Below are 23,811 nucleotides of genomic sequence, written 5' to 3'. Positions count from 1 at the left end.
CCCATGAATGCAATTTTAATAAATTCTTATGTTGAAGGAACTATGTAATTTCTGAGAGCAGTTATTTTCAACTCACCTTCCATTTATTTTTCACCTTCCATTTTTATTGATCAACCACTTCCAAGAAAATATTTCATAGGATGTTATAAAATGAACTGTGTTCTCTCAAAATTCTTATGTTGAAGCCCAAACCTCCAAAGTGTCTGTGTTTGGAGATAAGGCCTTTAAAGAGTTAATTACGATTAATGAGGTTATAAGAATGGGGCTCCATAAGATTGGCATCTTTGAAAGAAGAGACTCTAAGCCCCCTCCCTACAGGAAACACAGAGGAAAGGCCAAGTAAGGGCACAGTGATGACAAGGACTAGCATAAAGTAGAATGAGAGCAATCAGCAAATATGTCAACACCTTAATCTTGGAATTCTAGCCTAAAGAACTGTGAGAAAATACATTTCTGTTGTTTAAGCCACACAGGCTGTGGTATTTTGTTATGGTAGTCCCAGCAGACTAATACGTGGGTTTGGAAACATTTCTGGGGAAACTTTAGGGCTTTAATGAAAAACAATTTGAAAACTGCTGTGCTAAAGAAATTTCTTGTACTGCAAATAACCACAATGTAATTAATGTTTTATGTGCATTGAACACATAATTCTCAAAGCAAATGAAGATTAGAAGTGTCTATTTGTTCCATAATCATAAAGAAGGACTTTATACACTGAAACGAAATTTTAAATGTCAAACCATGGAGTGCTTGGGTGGTTCAATCAGTTGAGAAGCCGACTCCTAGATTCAACTCAGGTCAAGATCTTGGGGTCATGGGATCCAGCCCCCATTGGGCTCCACGCAGGGTCTGCTGAAGATTCTCTCCCTCTTCTTCCTCTCCCTCCTCCTCCATCCTTTTCCCAACTCATGCACATGTGCCTGCTCTCTCTTAAATAAATAAAATCCTTAAATGTCAAATCACTGCAACTATGATAAAAATCCAAGTCAACAAATGTATCAATGGTTAAAATAGATTAGTGTAATAGATGATCAAAAAGACACTGATGTTCATCAGTGGTCTATAAAAGCTAATCACTTAGGACTGAGAAGTAAAACTAAATGCTTTTACGTAATCTGTATAAAAGTGCTTTACAAATTAGCAGACTATATATATGTTCACTATTATAATTAAAATCTGGAATATTTGCCAGAAAATAATGATAATGATAAAATGAGGACATATTTTAAATTTCATGAAAAGTTCATGGAATGAATTTAGCAAATTTATGAAAGGAACTAATGAACCAGAAAAGCATTAATTCTGAGTGGTAGGAATATGGACATTATAATATTCTTGGTTTTTATCTATGCACTTCCCTTTTTTTCTATATTAAAAATAAAAAAGAGGCTGTGGGAAACCTTTTTCTCAGCATCATTTCCTTAGAAATATCACAAGGGGGCACCTGCATGGCTCAATCTTTAAAGTATCTGCCTTAATCTCAAGTCATGATCCTGGGGTCCTGGGGTCCTGGGATCAAGACTGGCAGCCCCCTGACCCCCGCCCCACATGTGGTTCTCTGCTCAGTAGGGAGTCTGCTTCTTGCTCTCCCTCAGCTCCTGTCCCCTTGCAGGTGCTAGCTCTCTCTCGAAATAAACAAACAAAATCTTTTAAAAAAGAAAGGAAGGAAGAAGAGAGAAATACAGAGAGAGACAGAAAGACCAACCACAAGGTTGGTCTTCAAATTGAGGAAATTCCAGAGCTATGTTTGATTCTCAAGTAACTACAACTCAATCCAAGGAGGTATGTGAAACGTAATTTTAAGCAGTGTAGTATTGGTCAACCTTAGCCTTTCTACTAACCTAGATCTTAGGGCCTCCTAAATTAGGATCAGTGGGATTCTTTTGAATAAATAGTTTAAAATTCTCCTGGCATCAAAGAAAGCTTAATGTATCCATGAAATTACTCTTAGAAGAATCTAAAATAATAGGTACTAAAAATTGGTATCAGATAAAACTGCATTTTTTAACAAGTTTGAGCACCTACCATTAGTATTAGATAGCAAAACACTGAAAAACTTGCACATACCTCTAACTTAACAGAATTTGCATCCTAGTGTAAGGCTGAATAAAATGGAAGCAAGGGGAGCACATATGAGAAGATAAATTGACACTTACAAAAACAGTGTATGTATATAACTTCACATACTCTAGCCACGTACTATATGGCCCACAAAGAAATAACTTATGGAGAACTACAAAATACTAAGGAAACACAACATCAGGCACACTAAGTAAGAAAGACACTGAGACAGTCACATACATACATAGGGCTTTCTGCAAGATAAGTGTTTACTCATTCATCCATTTACTGACTCAATAAAAACTTACTGAGCAACAACTAAGTGTGAGGCACTAGTTCAGCTATCAAAAATGCCATAGAAAAATGATAAAAATTCTTGCCCTCACAGAGCTTTAATTCTACTGGAGAAGATGGACTTAAAAAGTAAAACTGAAGATTTTAGAGAGTGTTATCTACTACAAGGAAAATAAAGCAAGGTCATATATGAAGAGACTGGTAGAAGACTCAAGAGCAAGGCTTACTTTAAATAGTCATTCAAAGGAATAAGAGCCAGAAAGAGGAGGACCATTCTGGAAGCCAAAAATCATTCTGAAAGGGAGAATATAGTATATAATGAGATCAACAGAGAGAAGAGCAAGTCAAGAACCCAGAGGAGAAAACGGGAGCCATCACATCAGCAACTCTGTTGCCATGTTAAGAAATGTATTTTCTATTTAGAAGACAACAAAGACTCCCATATTAAGGACTTACAGCGAAGGAGAAAAATCACTCTGATTTTCACTTTATCACTGTAATTGTGCTAAGTGGTCTAAACACAGGGAAACCAGCCTGGAGTTTCTTATAATAATCCAAGTAAGAGACAATGGCATCAACTAGAGCAGAGGCAGCAAGGGTTGTATAGAATGAATTGAGAGAAATTAAGCAGGCTAAATCAATCAGGACCTGGTAATATACTAAATGTGAAGGACACACACACACACAAACAGAATGATGATCAGGTTTTTTTTTATTTTTTAAAGATTTTATTTATTCATGAGAGACAAAGAGAGAAGGCAGAGACATAGTCAGAGGGAGAAACAGGCTCCCTGCGGGAAACCCAATGTGGGACCTGATCCCAGGGCCCCAGGGATCACGACCAAAGGCAGGTAGGTCAACCACCTAGCCACCCAGGCATCCCGATGATCAGGTTTGTTTAAATGACTAAAAAGACAACAGTTTACCAACTCATTTACCAACCTATTTACCAACCCAAGGAACAATAAAACCCTAGATTACAAAAACCTACAGTTGACCCTTGAACAATGCAGGCATTAGACAAGCTAATCCCCATGAACTGTTAAAAATGAACATATAAAAAAAATGTGCATATAATTTTGACTCCCCCAAATCTTAAATACTAATAGCCTACTACCAACCAGAAGCTTTATCTATAACATGAAAAGTCGATTAACACACATTTATATTAGATGTATTATATATTACATTCTTAAATGGGGAAAAGAAAACTTTAAGAAAAATCATAAGTGAAGATACACTTACAAGTACTATACTGTATTTTAAAAAATTCTGCATGTAAGTGGACAGGTGTACAAACCCGTTTTTCAAGGGTCAATTATACTACAAATTTAACATCAAATCTACCCAAGTTCTGATTCTCTATTCTCTATGGCTAGGAATAAGTATTTCTCTTTGGGTCTTTTTTTTTTTTTTAAGATTTTATTTTTAAAAAATTTTTTTAAAGATTTATTTATTTATTTATGATAGACATAGAGAACGAGAGAGAGAGGCACAGAGACACAGGAGGAGGGAGAACCAGGCTCCAGGCCGGGAGCCTGACATGGGACTCGATCCCGGGACTCCAGGATCGTGCCCTGGGCCAAAGGCAGGCGCCAAACCACTGAGCCACCCAGGGATCCCCCTCTCTTTGGGTCTTAATGTCTTCATCTGTTGCCATTTAACTTCCTGAACTTGGGCTACTGCTGGCCACTGTCTGCAGTCATGTCTATGCTGATGCCACTGCTGCTGAAGGGCCTGACAGGCCTAAACCAGCAGTTCCTGGTACCGTCCAGGTAATGGACAGGCCTAAACCAGCAGTTCCTGGTACTGTCCAGGTAATGGACAGGCCTAAACCAGCAGTTCCTGGTAATGTCCAGGTCAATTCCAAACCACCATGGGAGTAGCTTGGGACCCTGCATGTCACCATTGGGCTCACCTGCCTTCCTATGTTTCCTCTTGTCATCATCAGGCTGGGTCCTGTCACATCTGGAGACCTACAAGAAGTGGGAGTGAAGAGGGCTGTGTCCTGACCACTCTGGCCTGATCATGCCTGCTACATTCCTGACAGTCATGTCCTTCAACTACAGTGACCTCTTCTGCAATCATGACCTCTTGATTTCTTCATGGTGACATGCTGAGACCAAATATATTGGTTTTTAAGGCCCTGCTCAGTAGGGTCCCCTAATAACAATAAAGTCTATTTAAATCTTGAAAAAAATAGTATTTTCATCTGCTAAATCAAGAGCTCTGAAAGAAAGAAGTCAGGATTTAGTGTGGGAAATGAGGAGTGAAGGATGATACTTATATTTCTGGTTTGGGTAAGGAGGTGGAGGTATTGGTGCTATTTAACCAAAGGTATCAGTCAGGATAGTCTAGGTTATGCTTCAGTAACAAGTAACCCTAAATCTCAACCATTCACAACAGGAATTGGCAAACTATGGCCCACAGGCTGAATGCTTGTTTTTGTAGATGAGGTTCTATTAGAACACAGCAATATCCATCCATTTAGGGATTGTCTGCAGCTGTGACAAAGACTATAAAGAACAAAAGTCTAAAATATCTAGTATCTGACCCTTTAAGAAATGGTGTGCTGATCACTGAGTTACAGCAACAAAAATTTATTTCTGGCCTATATGTTGATGACAGGTTAGCAGTGGCTCTGTAACCTATCATTTTCACCCCAAAATGGGCAGCACTGACTTAGTAAAAAATTCTGCATACAAGTCATCGTAGTGAAGGGAACAGAGAATATGTAGAATACTCACTGCTCTTAAAGCTTCTGCTGGGGAATAGGGGAAGGAAGCTTCTGCTCAAAAGTTTAACATTGTAACTTTTTGTATTCCAATGACCAAAAACAAGTCACATGACCATGCCTGAATTCACCAGCAGGGGGATATATAATCTTCACAAAGGAAGGGAAACCAAGTATTTTAAGTTGCCCCAAACAAATCTGTTCCCCCTGCCCCATTTCCAGAGTTTATGCCACTAAGGAAGGGCTGATATTCTCCAACCTACTTTACAAATAGGTATAATCATGTGACTGTGCTCTTCCTAATAGAACAAGAAAAGTGAAGAATGCAAATTCTGCTTCATTTCTTAAAAGAAAATTGTTTGCTCTATACTTTTCTTTCGCCTTCCTGCAGCTAAAGCACATTCTACAACATAAAAAAGCAAAATACTCTATGGTGGAGCAATAAAATGTAGAGAATCTGGATCTCTGAATAACCTCATTGAACACAGTTGTCCCAGGGGTAGAAAAGTCAGATTGTTTAATAGAGACAAATAAATTTTTTGCCTATTTAACCAAGTATATTTTGGAATCTCTTTCTTATAGCAATTCAGTCTCTATCTAATGTTGATTCATCAGCATTTTTTAATGAAGGTGTTCAATATGTAGTTGAATACACTTAAGATTCAGAATGAAAATATAAGTCATTAACACATAGGGGTGTAAAGTCTTGGGAACAGACAAGAATATCCAAGGAGAATATAGAAAATGAGACTAGAGGAAGGTCTGGAACAAAAAAATATAAAAGCTTTCAAGAGCTTAGACAAAAAAGAAAGATCTGGGAAAGGAGATTAATGGGGTAAAAGGAAAATCAGGAAATTACGGTAGGAAAGAAGCTAAAAGAAGAGTATTATAAGGAAAGGTCAGAGAAATTAAAAAGATGTGAAAGTATCACTTTTTATGGATTCACTTCTCATGGATGCCCTACACCACTCCTCCTTCAGCTTTGGTTCTGAGCCAAATCCAGTAACTTTATGCTAACAAACAGAATACGGCAAAAGTGATAGTATGTAGCTAAAACGTGGTTACAAAGAGATCCTGACTTTTGTCTCAGTCCCTTTCTCTCATCCAATGGCTCTGCTGCAATGTGTTAAGCAGCCCTATGGAGAAGCAACGCCCTACATAATTGCCAGTGCTCTGAGGTGATGTGTGGACAAACCATGACAAGAAACCAAATCCTGTCAATAGCCATGTTACTGAGATTGGGAGAGATTCTCCACCAGTTTAGCCTTCAGATGAGAATGCATGCCAGGCTGACAGCTTGACTGTAGCCTACTGAGAAACTCTGAGCCAGAGGTATCCAGCTAGGTGCCACTGAAATTCCTAACACAAAAAAAAAACTGCAAAAGAATAAATGTTTGGTGTTCATTTTTTTGTAATTAGAGTTAGATAACATACAGTGCTATATTAGTTTCAGGTGTACAATATAGGGACTCAGCAATTCCATACATCACCCCATGTTCATGATGAAAAAAAGTACACTCCTTAATACTCACCACCTATTTAACCCAAACTTCTCCTGGTTCCCCTCTGCTAACCATAAATTTGTTCTCTCTGATGGAGTCTTGTTTCTTGGTTTCTATATTTCCCTTTGCTTGTTTGCTTTCTGAATTCCAAATATGAGTGAAATCATATGGTATTTGTCTTCTCTGATTATTTCACTTCGCATTATACTCTCTGGCTCCATTCATGTCGTTGCAAATGGTAAGATTTCATTTGTTTTTATGGCTAAATAATATTCCATGGTGTGTTCATACACACCACATTTTTATCCATTCATCTATCAATGGACACTGGGATGTTTATCTTGGCTATTGTAAATAATGCTCCTATATAGGAGCATATGCACAGGGGTGCATGTATCCGTTCTAATTAGTGTTTTTGTATTCTTTGGGTAAATACCCAGGAAAGCTGTTGCTAGATCATATAGTAGTGCGATTTTTAATTTTGTGAGGAAGCTACATACTATTTCCACAGTGGCCGCACCAGTTTGCATTCCCACCAACAATGCAAGAAAGTTCTTTCTTCTTCACATCCTCACCAATACCTGTTGTTTTTTGTGTTGTTGATTTTAGCCTTTCTGACAGGTATGAATATCTCACTTTAATTCTGATTTGCATTTCCCTGACAGTAAGTGATGATTAACATCTTTTCATTTGTCTGTCAGCCATCTGTATTTCTTCATTGGAGAAATGTCTGTTCATTGGAGAAATGTCTGTTTTTAAAAATTGGATTGTTTTTTCAATGTTGAGTTTTTATAAGTTCCTTATATATTTTGGATACTAACCTTTTATCAGATATGTCATGTGCAAACACCTTCACCCACAGGAAGGAATGGGTCCATTGGGACCTTTGCTGTGTGGAGGCTTTTTATTTTGATACAGTTTTTTTAGTTTTGTTCATTGGGTCCTTCGCTGTGTGAAAGCTTTTTATTTTGATATAGTCCCAATAGTTTATTTTTGCTTTTGTTTCTCTTGCCTTAGAAAAGAAGTTGCTATGTCCCATGTCAAAGAGGTTACTGTATTCTCTTCCACTTTTCTATAGTTTCAGGGCTTACATTTAGGTGTTTAATCCATTTTTATTTTTTATTTTTTATTTTTTATTTTTATTGTATTGTATTGTATTGTATTGTATTGTATTGTATTGTATTGTATTGTATAAGAAAGTGGTCCAGTATCATTCTTTTGCATGTCGCTGTCCAGATTTCCCAACACCATTTGTTGAAGATACTGTCTTTTTCCCACTGGATATTCTTTCCAACTCTGTCAAAGATTAATTGATCATATAATTTTGGTTTCATTTCTGGGTTTTTTGTTTCATTAATCTATGTGTCTATTTTAGTGCTAAGTACCATGCTGTTTTGATTAGTACAGTTTGTAATACAACATGAAACCAGGAATTGTGATATCTCCAACTCTGTTTTTCTTTTTCAAGGTTGCTTTGGTTAGTCAGGACCTCTTGTGGTTTCATACAAATTTCAGACTTGTTTTCTCTAGTTCTGTGAAAACTGCTGTTGGTATTTTGATAGTGATTACATTAAAGGTGTAGATTACTTTGGGTAGGTTAGACATTTAAAAATATCTGTTCTTCCAATCCATGAGCATGGAATGGCCTTCTACTTCTTTTTTTTTTTTTTTCTTTCTACTTCTTTAACGTTATCTTCAATTTCTTTTATCAGTGTTTTATAATTTTCAGAGTACAGGTCTTTTACCTCTTTACTTATTTATTTATTTTATTCCTAGGTATATCATTATTTTTGATGCAATTGTAGATGGGATTATTTTTTAATTTCTCTTTCTGCTGCATTATTATTCGTACATAGAAAAGCAAATTTCTGTATGTGGATTTTGTATATTCTGAAAATGAATAAAATTCATTTATCAGTTCTAGCAGTTTTTTGGTGTAGGTTTTCAGGTTTTCTAGATATAGTTATCATGTCATCTGTAAATAATGAAAGTTTGAGGTCTTCCTTAACCAATCTGGATGCGTTTTATTTCTTTCTGTTATCTGATTCTTGTGGCTAGGACTTCCAGTAAGTACTATGTTGAATAAAAGTGTTGGGAGTGTAAATCCTTGTCTCATTCCTGACTATAGGGGAAAAGCTCTCAATTTTTTCCCATTGATGATGTTCACTGTGGGTTTTTCATATATGGCCTTTATTATGTTGAAGTATGTTTCCTCTAAAACTTTGTTGAGACTTTTTATCATGAATGGATATTGTACTTCTCAAATGCTTTTTCTGTGTCTACTAAAATGATCATATGGTTTTTATACTTTCTCTTGATATAATGTATCATATTAATTGATTTGCAAATACTGAACAACGCCTGCAATCCAGGAATAAATCCCACTAGAACATGATGAATGTATCACTGAATTCAGTTTGCTAATATTTTATTGAGGATTTTTGCATCTATGTTCATCAGGGATATTGGTCTGTAGTTCTCTTTTTATTGGTGTCTTTATCTGGTATCAGGATAATGCTGGCCTCACAGAATGAATTTGGAAGTTTTGCTTCCTTTTCTATCTTTTGAAATAGTTTGAGAAGAATAGGTATCACCTCTTCCTAAAATGGTAGAATTCGCCTGTGAAGCCATCTGGTCCTGGAATTTTGTTTGTTGGGAGGTTTTTGATCACTAAATCAATTTTGTTGCTGGTAATTGGTCTGTTCAAATTTCAAATTGGTTGTTCAATTTGTTGGCATAAGTTTTTCATAATATTCTTTTATAATTGTTTGTAATTCTGTGATGTTGACTGTTATTTCTTCTCTCTCTTCTCTATCCTTTGTGATTTTGGTCCTTTCCCTTTTTTTCTTGCTTAAGTCTGGCTAGAGGTTTATCAGTCATCGATTTTTATGAAAGAACTGTTCCTGGTTTTATTAATCGGTTCTTTTGGTTTTTGTCCTTTGTTTATTTAATTTCTATATAATTTATTTCTACCCTAACATTTATCATTACCTTCCTTCTGCTGGTTTTAGGTCTTGTTTGTTTTACTTTTTCTAGCTCCCTTAAGTGTAAGGTTAGGTTGTTTGGGTTTTTTGTTGCTTCTTAACATAGGCCTATATTACCATAAACTCCCCTCTTAGAACCGTTTTTGCTGCATCCTATAGGTCTTGGACCGTTTTCTTTTTCATGCATTTCGATATACTTTTTTAATTTCGTTTTTTATTTCCTGGTTGACCCATTCATTGTTCAGTAGCATGTTATTCAGCCTCCATGTATTTGTGATCTTTCCAGATTTTTTCTCCTGGTTGATTTCGAGTTTCACAGCATTATGGTCAGAGAAGAAGCATGGTATGACTTCAATCTTCTTCAATCTGTTGAGACTGCTTTTGTTAACTAATATGTGATCTATTCTGAACAATGTTCTGTGCACACCTGAAATAATGTATATTCTGCTGTTTTAGGATAGAATGTTCTGAATGTATCTGTTAAATCCATATGCTCCAGTGTGTCATTCAAAGCCACTGTCTCTTTGTTGATGCTCTGTTTGGATGATCTGTCAATTGATGTAAATGGGGTGTTAAAGTCCCTTAGTATTATTGTATGACTATTGATTAGATCTAATGTCTGCTGTTAACTTTGTATGTATTTGGGTGCTCTTATGTAGAGTTCATAAATATTTATAATTGTTATAACTTCTTGATGGATTTCCCTTTATTTATATTGTGTCCTTTGTTATACCTTTTTACAGTTTTTGTTTTAAAGTTTGTCTGATATAAATATTGCTACTCAAGCTTTCTTTTGACATCCATTTGCATGACAGACGTTTCTCCATTCCCTCACTTTCAATCTGTAGATGTCTTTTAGTATAAAATGAGTATTTTACAGGCAGTATATAGATGAGTCTTGTTTCTTTAATCCACCCTATCACCTTACATCCTTTGACTGGACTATTTAATTCATTTGCATTAGAAGCATTAGTGATAGATATATATTTGAGGTCATTTTATTTGTTTTGTGGTTGTTTCTAAAGATTTTCTCTGATCCTTTCTGGTCTTTTACTGATTTTTTTTGCTGATTTTCCTTAGTGATATATTTGGTTTTCTTTCTCTTCATTCTTTCTAGGTTTATTGGTGGTTTCTGATATATGGCTACCATTAGGTTTTTCTACAATCTCTTGTGCACATAGTAGTCTACATTAAGTTGATGGTCATTTAGGCTTGAACCCACACTTTTTCTTCTCTCCTCCCTAGATTTTAGGTATGTGTTTACTATTTTTTTTAAAGTAGGCTCCATGCCCACCATGGAGCCAAATATGGGTCTTGAACTCATTACCATGAGATCAAGATCTGAGCTAAGATCAAAAGTCAGATGATTTAATGACTGAGCCACCCAAGTGTAGGTATATGTTATTATATGTATAATATATATTATACATATAATAACATAAAGATTTTATTTATTTATTCAAGAGAGACACAGAGAGAAGCAGAGACACAGGCAAAAGGAGAAGCAGGCTCCCCCAAGGGAGCCTGATGTGGGGCTTGACCCCAAGACCCCGGGATCACAACCTGAGCCAAAGGCAGATGCTCAACCACTGAGCCACTCAGGTGTCCCTATGTTATTATATTTTATAATTTTTATGGATATCTTCATTGACTTTTTAGAAATATTCATTTTTACTGCTTTTGTGTTTCCTATCTTTATAGTGTCACTTTTGGTCTCTCCTTTCCATTCAGAGTCCCCTTTAATATTTCTTGCAGGTGTGGTTTAGTGGTCATGAACTCCTTTACTTTTTGTTTATCTGAGAAACTACCTCTCCTATTCTGAATGATAGCCTTGTTGGATAGAGTATTCTTAGACGCAGATTTTTCCCATTCAGCACTTTGAATGAATATATCACACCAATCACTTCCTTCTAACTTGCAAAAATTCTGCTGAAAAATCTCCTGCTAGCCTTATGGCTTTCCCCTTATAAATTACTGACTTCTTTTGTCTCGCTGCTTTGAAGATTATTTCTTATCACTACACTACACATTTAATTATAGTATGTCTTGGTTTGGATCTGCTTTTGTTGATTTTGATGGAATTCTCTGTGTCTCCTGGATCTAGATGTCTGTTTCCTCCCCCAGATTAGAGAAGTTTTCAGCTATCATTTCTTCAAATAAATTTTCGGCCCTCTTTTTTCTTCTTCTGGAACTCCTACAGTACAAATGTTATGATTTTTGATGAGCAACTGAATTTCCTAAGTCTATTCTTGTTTCATGTAATTCTTTTTCCCTCTTTTGTTCAGCTTGATTACTTTCCACTTTACTTTTCACTAACTTGTTCCTCTGCTTCTTCCATCCTGCTATGCATTCCATCAAGTGTGTTTCTGATTTTTTTTAAGCCCTTTATCTCGTCTATGTTATTCCTTATCTCTGCTTTAAAGGTCTCACTCATGTCGTCCACTCTTTTCTCAAGTCTAGTGAGCATCTCTGTGATTATTGTTTTAAATTCTCTATCAGGCATGTTACTTTTATCTGTTTCACTTATGTCTCTGACTGTGCCTTGTCCTGTTCTTTCCTTTGGGATAGATTTCTCTATCTCCTCATTTTGTCTGTCTCTCTGTATCTGTTTTTGATTTTCAAGAAAGTCAGCTATGTCTTCTACTCTTTAAAGCAGTGACTTGGGATCCCTGGGTGGCGCAGCGGTTTGGCGCCTGCCTTTGGCCCAGGGCGCGATCCTGGAGACCCGGGATCGAATCCCACGTCGGGCTCCCGGTGCATGGAGCCTGCTTCTCCCTCTGCCTGTGTCTCTGCCTCTCTCTCTCTCTGTGTGACTATCATAAATAAATAAAAATTGGGCAGCCCCGGTGGCGCAGCGGTTTGGCGCCGCCTGCAGCCCAGGGTGTGATCCTGGAGACCCGAGATTGAGTCCCACATCGGGCTTCCTGCATGGAGCCTGCTTCTCCCTCTGCCTGTGTCTCTGCCTCTCTCTCGCTCTCTCTGAATGAATAAATAAATAAATCTTAAAATAAATAAATAAATAAATAAATAAATAAATAAATAAATAAATAAATAAAAATTAAAAAAAAAATAAAGCAGTGACTTTACAAAGAGGAGGTCTTGGAGTACCCTGCAGTGCAACGTCCTCTATTCATCAGAAACTGGCACTTCAGAAGAGTATCCTATGTATTGCTTTTTTACTGATATCATTTTAATAACTAATAATGCTGAACATATTGTTATATGTTAATCAGATATTATGGAATTCCATTTTGTTAGACTCTTTATCAAATTTTGATTTCCAACAAAAGCAAGACCTGAGATGAGTTCAAACAATTTAGTTGGAAAGTGATCCAAGGAAAGCCTCAAAGAACAGACACACAAATCCAAACAACTGCAGAACTTCTTTCATATTGGTGAGCAGCCACAGTATCAAGATGGAGTACTCTGCTTCTTTCTTTCATGTCTCTTTGTCTTCTTTGTACCAGGGCCAGTTTCAGACTTCACACAGAAAACTTCAACCAACAGACATCAGGGAAAATATGGTTTGGGATGCACTGAGCATTAGGCACAGCTCAGAGAATGTTAGACTTCATATTCACTGTTTTCACCAGCGAGGTTCTGAGGTCATTTCTCATGAAAGCAATAGATAACTAATACAAAGCAGAAAAGGGAAGATGGGAGAAAGCTAATGGAGAACAAAGAATTAAGGAAAAGTTTACTGTTCTTTAATAAAATAGTAGAGGGGCACCTGGGTGGCTCAATTGGTTAAGTGTCTGCCTTCAGCTCAGGTCATGATCCTGGAGTCCTGGGATTGAGCCACACACACACCAGGCTCCCTGCTCAGGAGGGTCTCCTTCTCCTTCTCCCTCTGTCCTTCCCCCATGCACTCTCTCTCTCTCACTCACTCTTTCAGATGAATAAATAAAATCTTTATAAAATAAAATAAAATAAAATTAGTAGAGACTTTATCATTCAAAAAGGATACGGAAAAAATATATATCTGTACCTAAGGTATGTGAATGTTGTGCATACACTTTATTAATAGGGGAGCAAAAGTCCTAATAATCAGGAAAAAAGGGAAAAAATCAGAAAAGACAGTAAATATGAAATTAACAAACCTCACTAAATACCCAAGTAGAATAATTATATTTTAATATTGAAGGGCCTTTTACACACATGCACACACACACACGTTAAGTGACGCCATAAAACAAGTCTCAACAAAATTAACTGGATTAAAATCAAAGTATGTTCTTCATAATGGAATGAAATTAGAAGCCAGTAAAAGGAAAACGTATTGCCAAAATTTATAAGTATGTGGAAATTAAACAATGTACAACTAAATAATCAATATGTCAAAGAAGAAATCCCAAGAGAAACAGGAAAATAGTTTGAGATGAAAGAAAATTAAATATAACATACCAATTTATAGAATGAATCTAAAGAAAGGAATAAAGATATAATAGCTGAAAACATCTACATTAAAAAAAGGAAAATCTCATATCAATAAACTACACTTCTACCTTAATGCCAGAAAAGAAGAGCAAACTAAACCTAACAAAAATGAAAGGAAAGGATAAAATAGAAAAAGTATAGGGAAACTCAACAAGACCATATAAAAGACCAACAAAATTGGGGTGCCTGGGTGGCTCAGTCGATTAAGTGTCTGCCTTTGGCTCAGGTGAGTCTCGCGTTGGGCTCCTTTCTCAGCGGGGTGTCTGCTTCTCCCTCTTATCCCGTTTGCACTTGCTCTCTCTCTCTCTCTCTCTCTCAAATAAATAAAATCTTTAAAAAAATAAAAGATCAGCAAAATTGATAACCCTATAGCTACGTTGACCAAGAAAAAAAAAGAACATACAAAATGAGTAAAATAGGAAAAGAGGGAATATTACTACCTATACATAAATAAGATTACAAATGAATACTATAAATAAATGAATGCCAATAAGCTAGATAAAACAATTTCGTAGAAAGACATCAACTACTGAAATTGACTCTAAAGAAACACAAACTAAACTGACTTATGCGAGAGACTGAGTAAACAAACAAAAACAATACTTCCAACAAAGAAAAGCCCAAGCCCAGATGGCTTCACAGCTAGATTCTAATAAATGTTTAAAGAATAAACATCAGGGATCCCTGGGTGGCGCAGTGGTTTAGCGCCTGCCTTTGGCCCAGGGCGTGATCCTGGAGACCCAGGATTGAATCCCACGTCGGGCTCCTGGTGCATGGAGCCTGCTTCTCCCTCTGCCTATGTCTCTGCCTCTCTCTCTCTTTCTCTGTGTGACTACCATAAATAAATAAAAATTAAAAAAAAAAAAAAGAGTAAACATCAATACTTCATGAACACTTACAAAAAAATACAGGAAATAATTTGCAACTAATTCTATGAGGCCACAGACATCTCAAGAAAACAACACATTAGTATCCCTTGTGAATACAGAGACAAAAATCCTCAACAATAAATTAGCAAACCAAATCTAGCAATACATAAAAAGGTTTATGAACCATGACAATGGGATTGACTGCAGTACTGCAACAGTTTCAACATATGAAAATTAATCAAAGTAATAAACTATGTTAATAAAGGAAAAAAAACCACAAAGTTGTCTCAATAGATGGAGAAAGAACATCTGACAAAATTCTAATACCTTTCATGTAGTTGGACCCCTATCTTATAAAATAAACAAACGTTAACTTAAAAGAGATTATATATCATGATAAAAATACTAAACATACTAGGAAGAGACCTTTCTCAACTTGAAAAAGAACACTGGTGAAAAACACATATCTAATATCATTAAATCTTAAAAGACTGAAAAACTTCCCCCTAGGGTCAGAAACATGACAAGCATGTCTGTTCTCACCATTTCTATACAACAGTGTACCAGAGGTTCTAATAGAGCAATTATGCAAGAAAAAGAAATAAAGGGGCTCTAGACTTGAAAGGAGGAAGTAAAACTACCTAGATTTGCAGATGACATAATCTTAATCCACAATAAAACTATTTAAGCTAATAATCAAGTTTGGCAAAATTGCAAGATACAAGATTTCTTCATATTAGCAATGAATGATCTGAAAATGAAATTGAGAAAACACATTTATAATAGCATCAAAACCAAGAAAATACTAAGAAATTGAACAAACTGAGTGTAAAAACTGGACTCAGAAAACTACAAAATGTTTTTGAAAGGAATTAAAGACCTAACTATTTTGAAAGACATCCTATTTTCATGGATCAGAAGACTTATTTTTGATAAGAAGCTGATACTCCCCAGATTGTATCTAACCCTACATATTATATCTAACTCTATCTAAATCATAGCTAGCATTTTTGCAGAAATTAACAAGCTGAAAAAAAAAAAAAGAAATTAACAAGCTGATATTCAAACTCATTACAAAAATGCACGAGAAAACAGAAAAGCCAAAACAATCTTGAAACAGAGCAATTTCAAAATTTATCACAAAGTAATCAAGACAGTATGGTACTAGCATAAATGATGACATATAATAAGACAATAAAATAAAGACTTCAGAAATAAACCCTTATATTTATGGTCAACTGACTTTCTACAAGGATGTCAAGGTAATCGAATATGGCAAAGAATAGTCTTTTCAATAAATGGTAATGCAACAACTGGATAACCACATGCAGAAGGATGTAGCTGGATCCCTATCTTATAAAATACACAAAAATTAACTTAAAAGAGATCTTAGATCTAAACATAAAAGCTAAACGTACAGAACTGTTAGTATAGACTATAGGATTATATCTTCATGATCTTGGGTTGGGCATGGTTTCTTAGTTATCACACCAAAACACTTAAAAAGAAAAAATATATTAGATTTCATCAAAATTAAAACTTTTGTGCATGAAGAAAGTTACACAGAAAGTAAAAAGATAAAAAAAAATGGGAGAAAAACATTTGCACACCATATAACTGGTAAGGGTCTAGTATGCAAAATATATAAAGAGCTCTTAAAACTCAAGAACAGAGGATCCCTGGGTGGCTCAGCGGTTTGGCGCCTGCCTTTGGCCCAGGGCGCGATACTGGAGTCCCGGGATCGAGTCCCACATTGGGCTCCCGGCATGGAGCCCGCTTCTCCCTCCTCCTGTGTTTCTGCCTCTCTCTCAATCTCTGTGTCTATCATAAATAAATAAATAAATAAATAAATAAATAAATAAATAAATAAATAAATAAATAAATCTATCTATCTTAAAAAAAAACAAAACTCAAGAACAAAAAGACAACCAACTAAACAATGCAGAAGGATAAGAGCAGGCATTTTTCCACATTTCCCCAAAGATATACACAGCCAACAAGCATATGAAAAGAATGCTGAAACATCATTTAGTCATGAGTAAAATGCAAATCAAAACCACAATGGGAACTCACTTCATACCCACCAGGATGGTTAAAATAATCAATCAATCATAAATGTTGATGGGGAAGAATGTGGAAAATCTGGAATCCTCATAAATTCCTAGTGGTAATATAAAATGATGCAGCTTTGAAAAATAGTCTGGCAGTTCCTCAAACAGTTAATTACAGAATTATCATATGACTCAGTAATTCTATTCTAGATATAAGAAATAAATCACATGTCTACCCAAAAACCTGTAACTAAGTATTCGTGGTAGCATTTTTCATTAAAGAGCCAAAAGGTAGAAACAAGCCAAATATCATAAACTGATAAGTGGATAAATAAATAGTATATCTATATGACTGAACATTATTCAGGCATAAAAAGGAACAAAGTACTGGGGTATTTGGGTAGCTCAGTCAGTTAAGCATCTAACTCTTGATCTCAACTCAGGTCTCAATCTCAGAGCTGTGAGTTCAACCCCCGTACTGGACTCCATGCTGGGCATGGAAGTTGCTTAAAAAAAAAAAAGGAAGAAAGTATTGATTCATATTTTAACAGAGATGATACTTGAAAACATGCTAAGTGAAAAAGCCAAGACGGTCAAGGCCACAGAGTGTATAATTCTATTTATATGAAATGCTCAGAATAGGAAAATTCATAGAATCAGAAAATAAATCAGTAGCTGGTAAGGACTAGGGGAAAGGAGAGTAATTCTTAATGAGTATGCAGTTCCTTTTTGGATGAAAATGTCTGGTTTAGACAGTGATGATAGCTGTATCACCTTGTGAAAACACTAAAAAGAAATGAATTGTGTACTTTCAAAGGGCAAATTTTGTTATGTGAATATAACTCTATTTTTATTCTTCTATAACTTTTTTGTTAAAAAAAAGATTTCATTTATTTATTCATAAGAGACAGAGAGAAGCAGACACATAGGCAGAGGGAGAAGCAGGCTCCTCACAGGGAGCCCAATACGGATCTCAATCCTAGAACCCCAGGATCACGCCCTGAGCCAAAGACAGGCGCTCAATCGCTGAGCCACCCAGGTGTCCCTATAACTCTATTTTTAATAAAATCGTCTCATTTTATTTCTCACATTTTATGAAGAAATTGAGACACAAAGGAGCAAAATAGATTATCCATGGTTCTCAAGTTTGTTTAGAGATAGAATTAGTGGGATCCCTGGGTGGCGCAGTGGTTTGGCGCCTGCCTTTGGCCCAAGGCGCGATCCTGGAGACCCGGGATCGAATCCCACGTCGGGCTCCCGGTGCATGGAGCCTGCTTCTCCCTCTGCCTATGTCTCTGCCTCTCTCTCTCTCTCTCTGTGACTATCATAAATAAATTAAAAAAAAAAAAAGAGATAGAATTAGTATACAAGATATTTCTACCTAAATTCTCAGAACATGTGAACAAACAAAACCACTTTAATAAACAGTTTTATTTATAAGAGGCTACACCCTCTAAGATGTTATGGTAAAAAAAAAAAAAAAATCAATGTCCTGAAATTCCAGCATCTCTTTTTAAGCTCCAGACCCTTATTCTTAATCATTAATAAATATTCTGTTAAAGGCAAAACAGCAATTTCACTTGAATTTTTAAAGCACTTTGAATAAATGCTGCTCAGTTATCATTTATACTTTAATATTTTTCAGAGATTTCATTCAACCTTAATTATTCAGGCTTTTAGAGAATCTCATTGCATCAAATTTTTGAAATGTTGAGCCAACTTTGAAGTGCTCCAAACTTGTAGAAAGATACTGGAAAATATTGGGTTTTTCAAAAGTTAAAACACTACTATCACTGAGAGTTTGGGGTCTATATCTCTTCTCTTTAAATGTGAGAAAAACTGTAGCTTCTTCAAACAACAGAAAATGGTGAAAGAGATCTTTCTAAATTCCTTGCCCGGAGAAATCAGTGAGCTGATTAAAATGATTATTATTTCACGTCACTTAATTTGGAATGGTGTGTTTTACAGCAGATAAATGGAAAAGCACATGTGACTTGTATGATAAAAGCAAACAACTCTTGTTCCCTGATGGGAACATAATACTTTTTCATAATACTCTAAAGTCATATATACACCTCCCCACCAAAGAAAGCAGTTATGTAAATACAGGGGTATATAAACACATATATATTTTTTTAATGGTAAGAAAATTACGTAGTTTTTAAAATACCAAAAAATATCACCTAATACTCTGGCATGTTATAGAATTCAAAATGCTCCCAAATGATATAATGGAGGAAGGTACATACAATTTTAAAAGTTTGGATGCAATTTCAGACAATTTTTCCTCAATGGTCTTTCCTGCATAGGATTTATCGTAAGGCAACACTTTTCTGAATTCCCAGGGTGTTTTTACTGAGGATAGGTTTGGCCTTAATTTTGAAGTCTCCTACACTTGACTTAAAGGTGTTATGACTTTTTACCTTTTAAGTAACAGACCAATTCTGGCTCTACTATATATTCTGTGTGATTTCAAGGAAAAACAACTTTCTTTGCCTTATCTATGTCTTACTTGACTTGATCAGATTTTAAGGATTAAATGAGAGAAGACATGAAAACTCCTAGGCACAGTGTCAGGCGTAAAAGAGACAGAATACCTCTGAAACCTAACCTTAGGACTCGACTATGGCTTAATAACTGCAGAAGAGAATCACATACTGATAGTAATTATATGGATTTCTAAGTCATAATTTGCAACTTTAAGTAGACCATTTTAAAAGTTAAGCATATTTTGAAATATCAATTTATGCTATATATGAGTAATATTTCAGTAACAGAGAAGGTTAATTTTTAACATTTACCTTGATCAAATATTTTTCCCATCTGTCTGCTGTAACAGATTTGCCAATCTTCCTCATCAACTTCAAATGGAGCTCCACCAATTCTTTAGGTACTTAAAAGAAAGAAAAAATACTGTCAGCCAGCAAAATAAAACATTTATAAACATTCAAGATGATAAAAAAAGAACTCTTCCCAATCCTGAGTGCTTTTTCAAAATAGATGATGTTGGTTTTAGCTATCCTTTAGACCCTGAATCAGAAAAGACTAAACGAGGACAAGAAATAACCTGAGACTACTCTTTCAAAAATGAGCAGGAACATTCATTCACATTTTCTTACAAAGTATTATCCAGTAAGAAGGAACTTGAGGGGTGTCTGGGTGCCCCAGTAGGTTAAGTGTCTGCCTTCGGCTCACATCATGATCTGAGGTCCTGGGATTGAGTCCCACACTGAGCTCTCTGCTCAGCAGGGAGCCTGCTTCTCCCTCTGCCTCTGACCTTCCACCCTGCTCGAACTCTCATCTGCTCTCTCAAATGAATAAATAAAAAACCTTTCTAAAAAACGAACTTAAATGTAAACTAGATTTTTGATAATGATGCATCAATGTAGATTCATCAATTCTAACAAATGTACTTCTGTGGTACCAGGGAATGGACAATGGGGAGGTTCCATCTTTTGGGGAAAAGTGTATATGTGAACTTCTGTTATCTAAAACTGTTCTAAAAAAATAAAACCCATAAAAAAATTAGATCGAGTTAATCATACAACTAAAATTTCTACTAGTGCTTGTTTCTCTTAACACATATTTGGATAATTTACTTAGCAGACCAAGACACAGATTCATAGAAAAGAATCAAGGAATACAAATTCCAAGTTGATGGATATTTCAGAAATAAGTCTAGTGGTTTTCAAACTATTTCACAAAACTACTCTTTCAACCTATACCTTCTTTACGTGCTACAGCTCTTTATAGCATCCCTATAAATCTTCACTTGACAAACTTCAGGGACAGAAAATTGACTTAACTTTCAAAGTTCTAGTTATTAGAAAGTTAGCCTTTTACATGGTCAAAACCTGCCTTCCTACACTTTCCTTCTCTGGTTCTTATTCTTGTTCTCTAATTTCAAAGACAATAATTTCAATTCCTCTTCTGTTGGAACCTTCAAATATTTGAAGGTTCCCTCAAATTTTCTCTTCTAAAAACCTTCTCTCAGATTTTCTCTTCTAATTGTAAACAATCAGAGTTCCATATATCTCTTGGGCATTATCTCATTATGTTGTTTAATTATATGAGTCAGACTTGAGGTAAATAAAGGACACACATACACACCTATCAAATTTAGCATATCCCAAATACCACCAGTAACCTAAGAGAAATTGGAGGTATACTCTCTAAAAATTTAGGTTCCATAATCAAATGCATTAGAAAAATACTGGATCAAAAAAAAAAAAGTTGTTTTGTTGTCGTTTTCTACTGTAAAACTTCTTGATGTCTTTATTGATCTTAGGTGCATTGTGAATATCCAAGAAAAGGATATAATCTGTAACATTACCTAATATATTTGATCATGGAATTTTGTGTGAAATACACATTATCCTTTTTTTGTTAAGATTTTATTTATTTATTTATTTATTTATTTATTTATTTATTTATTTATTTGAAAGAGAGTGAGTGAGCTCCCTGGCAGACAGGAGAAGCAGACTTCCTGATGAGAGAGAACCAGATGTGGAACTCAATCCTGGGACTCTGGGATCATGAACTGAACTGAAAGCAGACACTTAACTGACTGAGCCATCCAGGCACCCAAACATACACTATCTTCTATAACTTAGGATACAAGTGCTCTAAAGAACATGTTGGGAAATGATGGAGTAATTTTCAGTCATTCTTTCAGACTCTTCATACTCCACTAAAGCTAATTTTAACTTCAAGATGATTTTCTTGAAGTATAAAAAATTCACCCATCCAACAAATTACTGTGGGACCACTACCAATAAACAAGAAAAAGACTCTACCCTTAATAAGCCTACTTAAGTGGGTCTTCCTAGGGGTTTGGATAGTGGGTGGGTTGGAAGCTGGGATCAGGGAGAAGAATAGGAGGGGTGGTTATAGACAAGTGGACAGACTATTCATACTAAACCTAAACCTAAGTTTGGGATTGAGGGTACAGCACTGAAAATGGGGGAAAGGACATTACTTACAGAAGTAACAGCAGATGCAAAAGACTGGAAAACAAAGTGATCATGGAAGTGGAGGCATGGACACAGATAAAAGTATGATCATGAAGAACCTAGTATGTCTAGGCTAAGAAGTTTATATTTTATTTAAAAGTTGAGGCAAGGGACACCCAGATGGCTCAGTCAGTTCAGGTCATGATCCTGGAATCCTGGAATCAAGCCCCACATCAGGCTCCCTGATTAGTGGGGAGTCTGCTTCTCCCTCTCCCCTGCTTGTGCTCTCTCTTGCTCTCACTTGCTGATTCTCTCTCTAATAAAATCTCTTTAAAAATCAAAAAAATAGGGCAGCCCGGGTGGCTCAGCGGTTTAGCGCCACCTTCAGCCCAGGGCCTGGTCCTGGAGACCCGGGATCAAGTCCCACGTCAGGCTCCTTGCATGGAGCCTGCTTCTCCCTCTGCCCATGTCTCTGCCTCTCTCTGTGTCTCTCATGAATAAGTAAATAAAATCATAAAAAAATAAAAATAAATTAAAAAATAAAAGTTTAAGCAAGTAAGTGTTTTCTACACTTTAGAAAGCAATTAAATTGTAGGAAAACAGACTGCTTTTATTTGCTTGCTTGTTTTAGGAGGTAGGAGGCAAGGTAGAGATTAAATATACATTATGGAAAGTATCAACCCAGAAAGATGGGAGTAACCTGAACTTAAGTAGAAGTGGTATAGACAGAAGTAGGCGATCTGAGAAATGTTTAGGAAACAAATAATACAACTGAGTGATTGATTGGCCATGCAAAGTTAGAAAGTTAAGAAAAAGGCACTGGCTTAGGCAACTGAGTAGATGCCAATGAGAATACAGTAGGAAGAAAAAGACCAGGGCTCGGTTGTCAACTGCACCACTTAATACAAAGTAATTAGGATTCTTCTGGTGAAATTCTTTAAACCCTGAATTTCAAACTCATCCATAACGGGCTACATTAGCTATCTTACAGTTTTAAAGTAGGAAAACATTACATAAAGCTAAAATATCTTTATTTCTGTTGTGATACTTGGGGAATCAAGGCCTGTGTCAATTCTTCCTTTTCTACTTTTCTCAAACACAATAGTCTTGATGATTCTGCCTTCATACATCTCAACCCTGTTCCTACCTCCAATTTCTCTAGGATATCTAGATATCTAGAAAAATAGCTACGGTAATCTCTTATAACAAAACCAACCTTCCAAATATACTGTTTTCATTAACACTTCCTATTCACTGTCACCTTTTCTGGCTCCTAAATACTTATATTAAACTCATCCAGATTTCTTACTGTAGCCTCAGAATCTTATATTCATTCTTAACCTAACATTCCAATCCTTCTCTCTCACTTTCATACTGAAATCCTTGATTCAAATTATTCTGGCCTGTTCACATGCCCAGACCACTACCTATCTGGGCTTTATTTAAGCCCTTCAGCTTACGGTTTTTTCCCCACTTTAATCATATTTCTCTTTCAGTGTCTCATCAATAAAAGGCCCAAAGTCTCTGTGATAGCCTTCCAACGATTCTGGCAACATGTCTGTCCTTGGAATGCCCAAAGTACTCATACTGCCTGTATCATTCCCTTAGCAGCTGGCTAAACCTTTACATCAGTGTTTTATGTATTTTTTGATATGTGTTCCATATCATACAGATATATAAAATCACAAAAAGTTTTGTTGATACAAATAGTACTATTCCTAAAAATCTAACATGGCAGAAATAACTATACACCAAAAAAATTGCTTTGGGTCCACTTGACAAATTTAGTCATTGTTGATTTAGGCATGTAGAAATAAATTATATACTACTTGTTTATTAGGGCACTGGCTCTTGCACACCACTGTCCAACAGAAATATAAGATGAGAAAAAAAAAAGAAATATAAGATGAGCCACATTATTTCAAAT

The 23,811-nt window shown here is 35.8% G+C and overlaps 1 protein-coding gene and 1 pseudogene across 2 annotated transcripts in view; one reads left to right on the top strand and one right to left on the bottom strand.

Annotated features, from left to right (window-relative positions):
• The window catches only part of RSF1 (remodeling and spacing factor 1), a 155,958-nt gene that overhangs the window by 91,582 nt on the left and 40,565 nt on the right, over positions 1-23,811 (bottom strand). For both annotated transcript variants that reach the window (XM_038568507.1, XM_038568506.1), the window contains exon 2: positions 19,734-19,825. In XM_038568507.1, coding sequence (XP_038424435.1) covers positions 19,734-19,825 — 92 coding nt within the window. The remainder of the gene's footprint in view (positions 1-19,733; positions 19,826-23,811) is intronic.
• On the top strand, positions 4,060-4,527 carry LOC119864971 (annotated as a pseudogene).

This window comes from Canis lupus, chromosome 21 (genome assembly GCF_011100685.1).
Source record: "Canis lupus familiaris isolate Mischka breed German Shepherd chromosome 21, alternate assembly UU_Cfam_GSD_1.0, whole genome shotgun sequence".
Lineage (NCBI taxonomy): Eukaryota > Metazoa > Chordata > Mammalia > Carnivora > Canidae > Canis > Canis lupus.
This window is presented reverse-complemented; position numbering and strand designations above follow the sequence as displayed.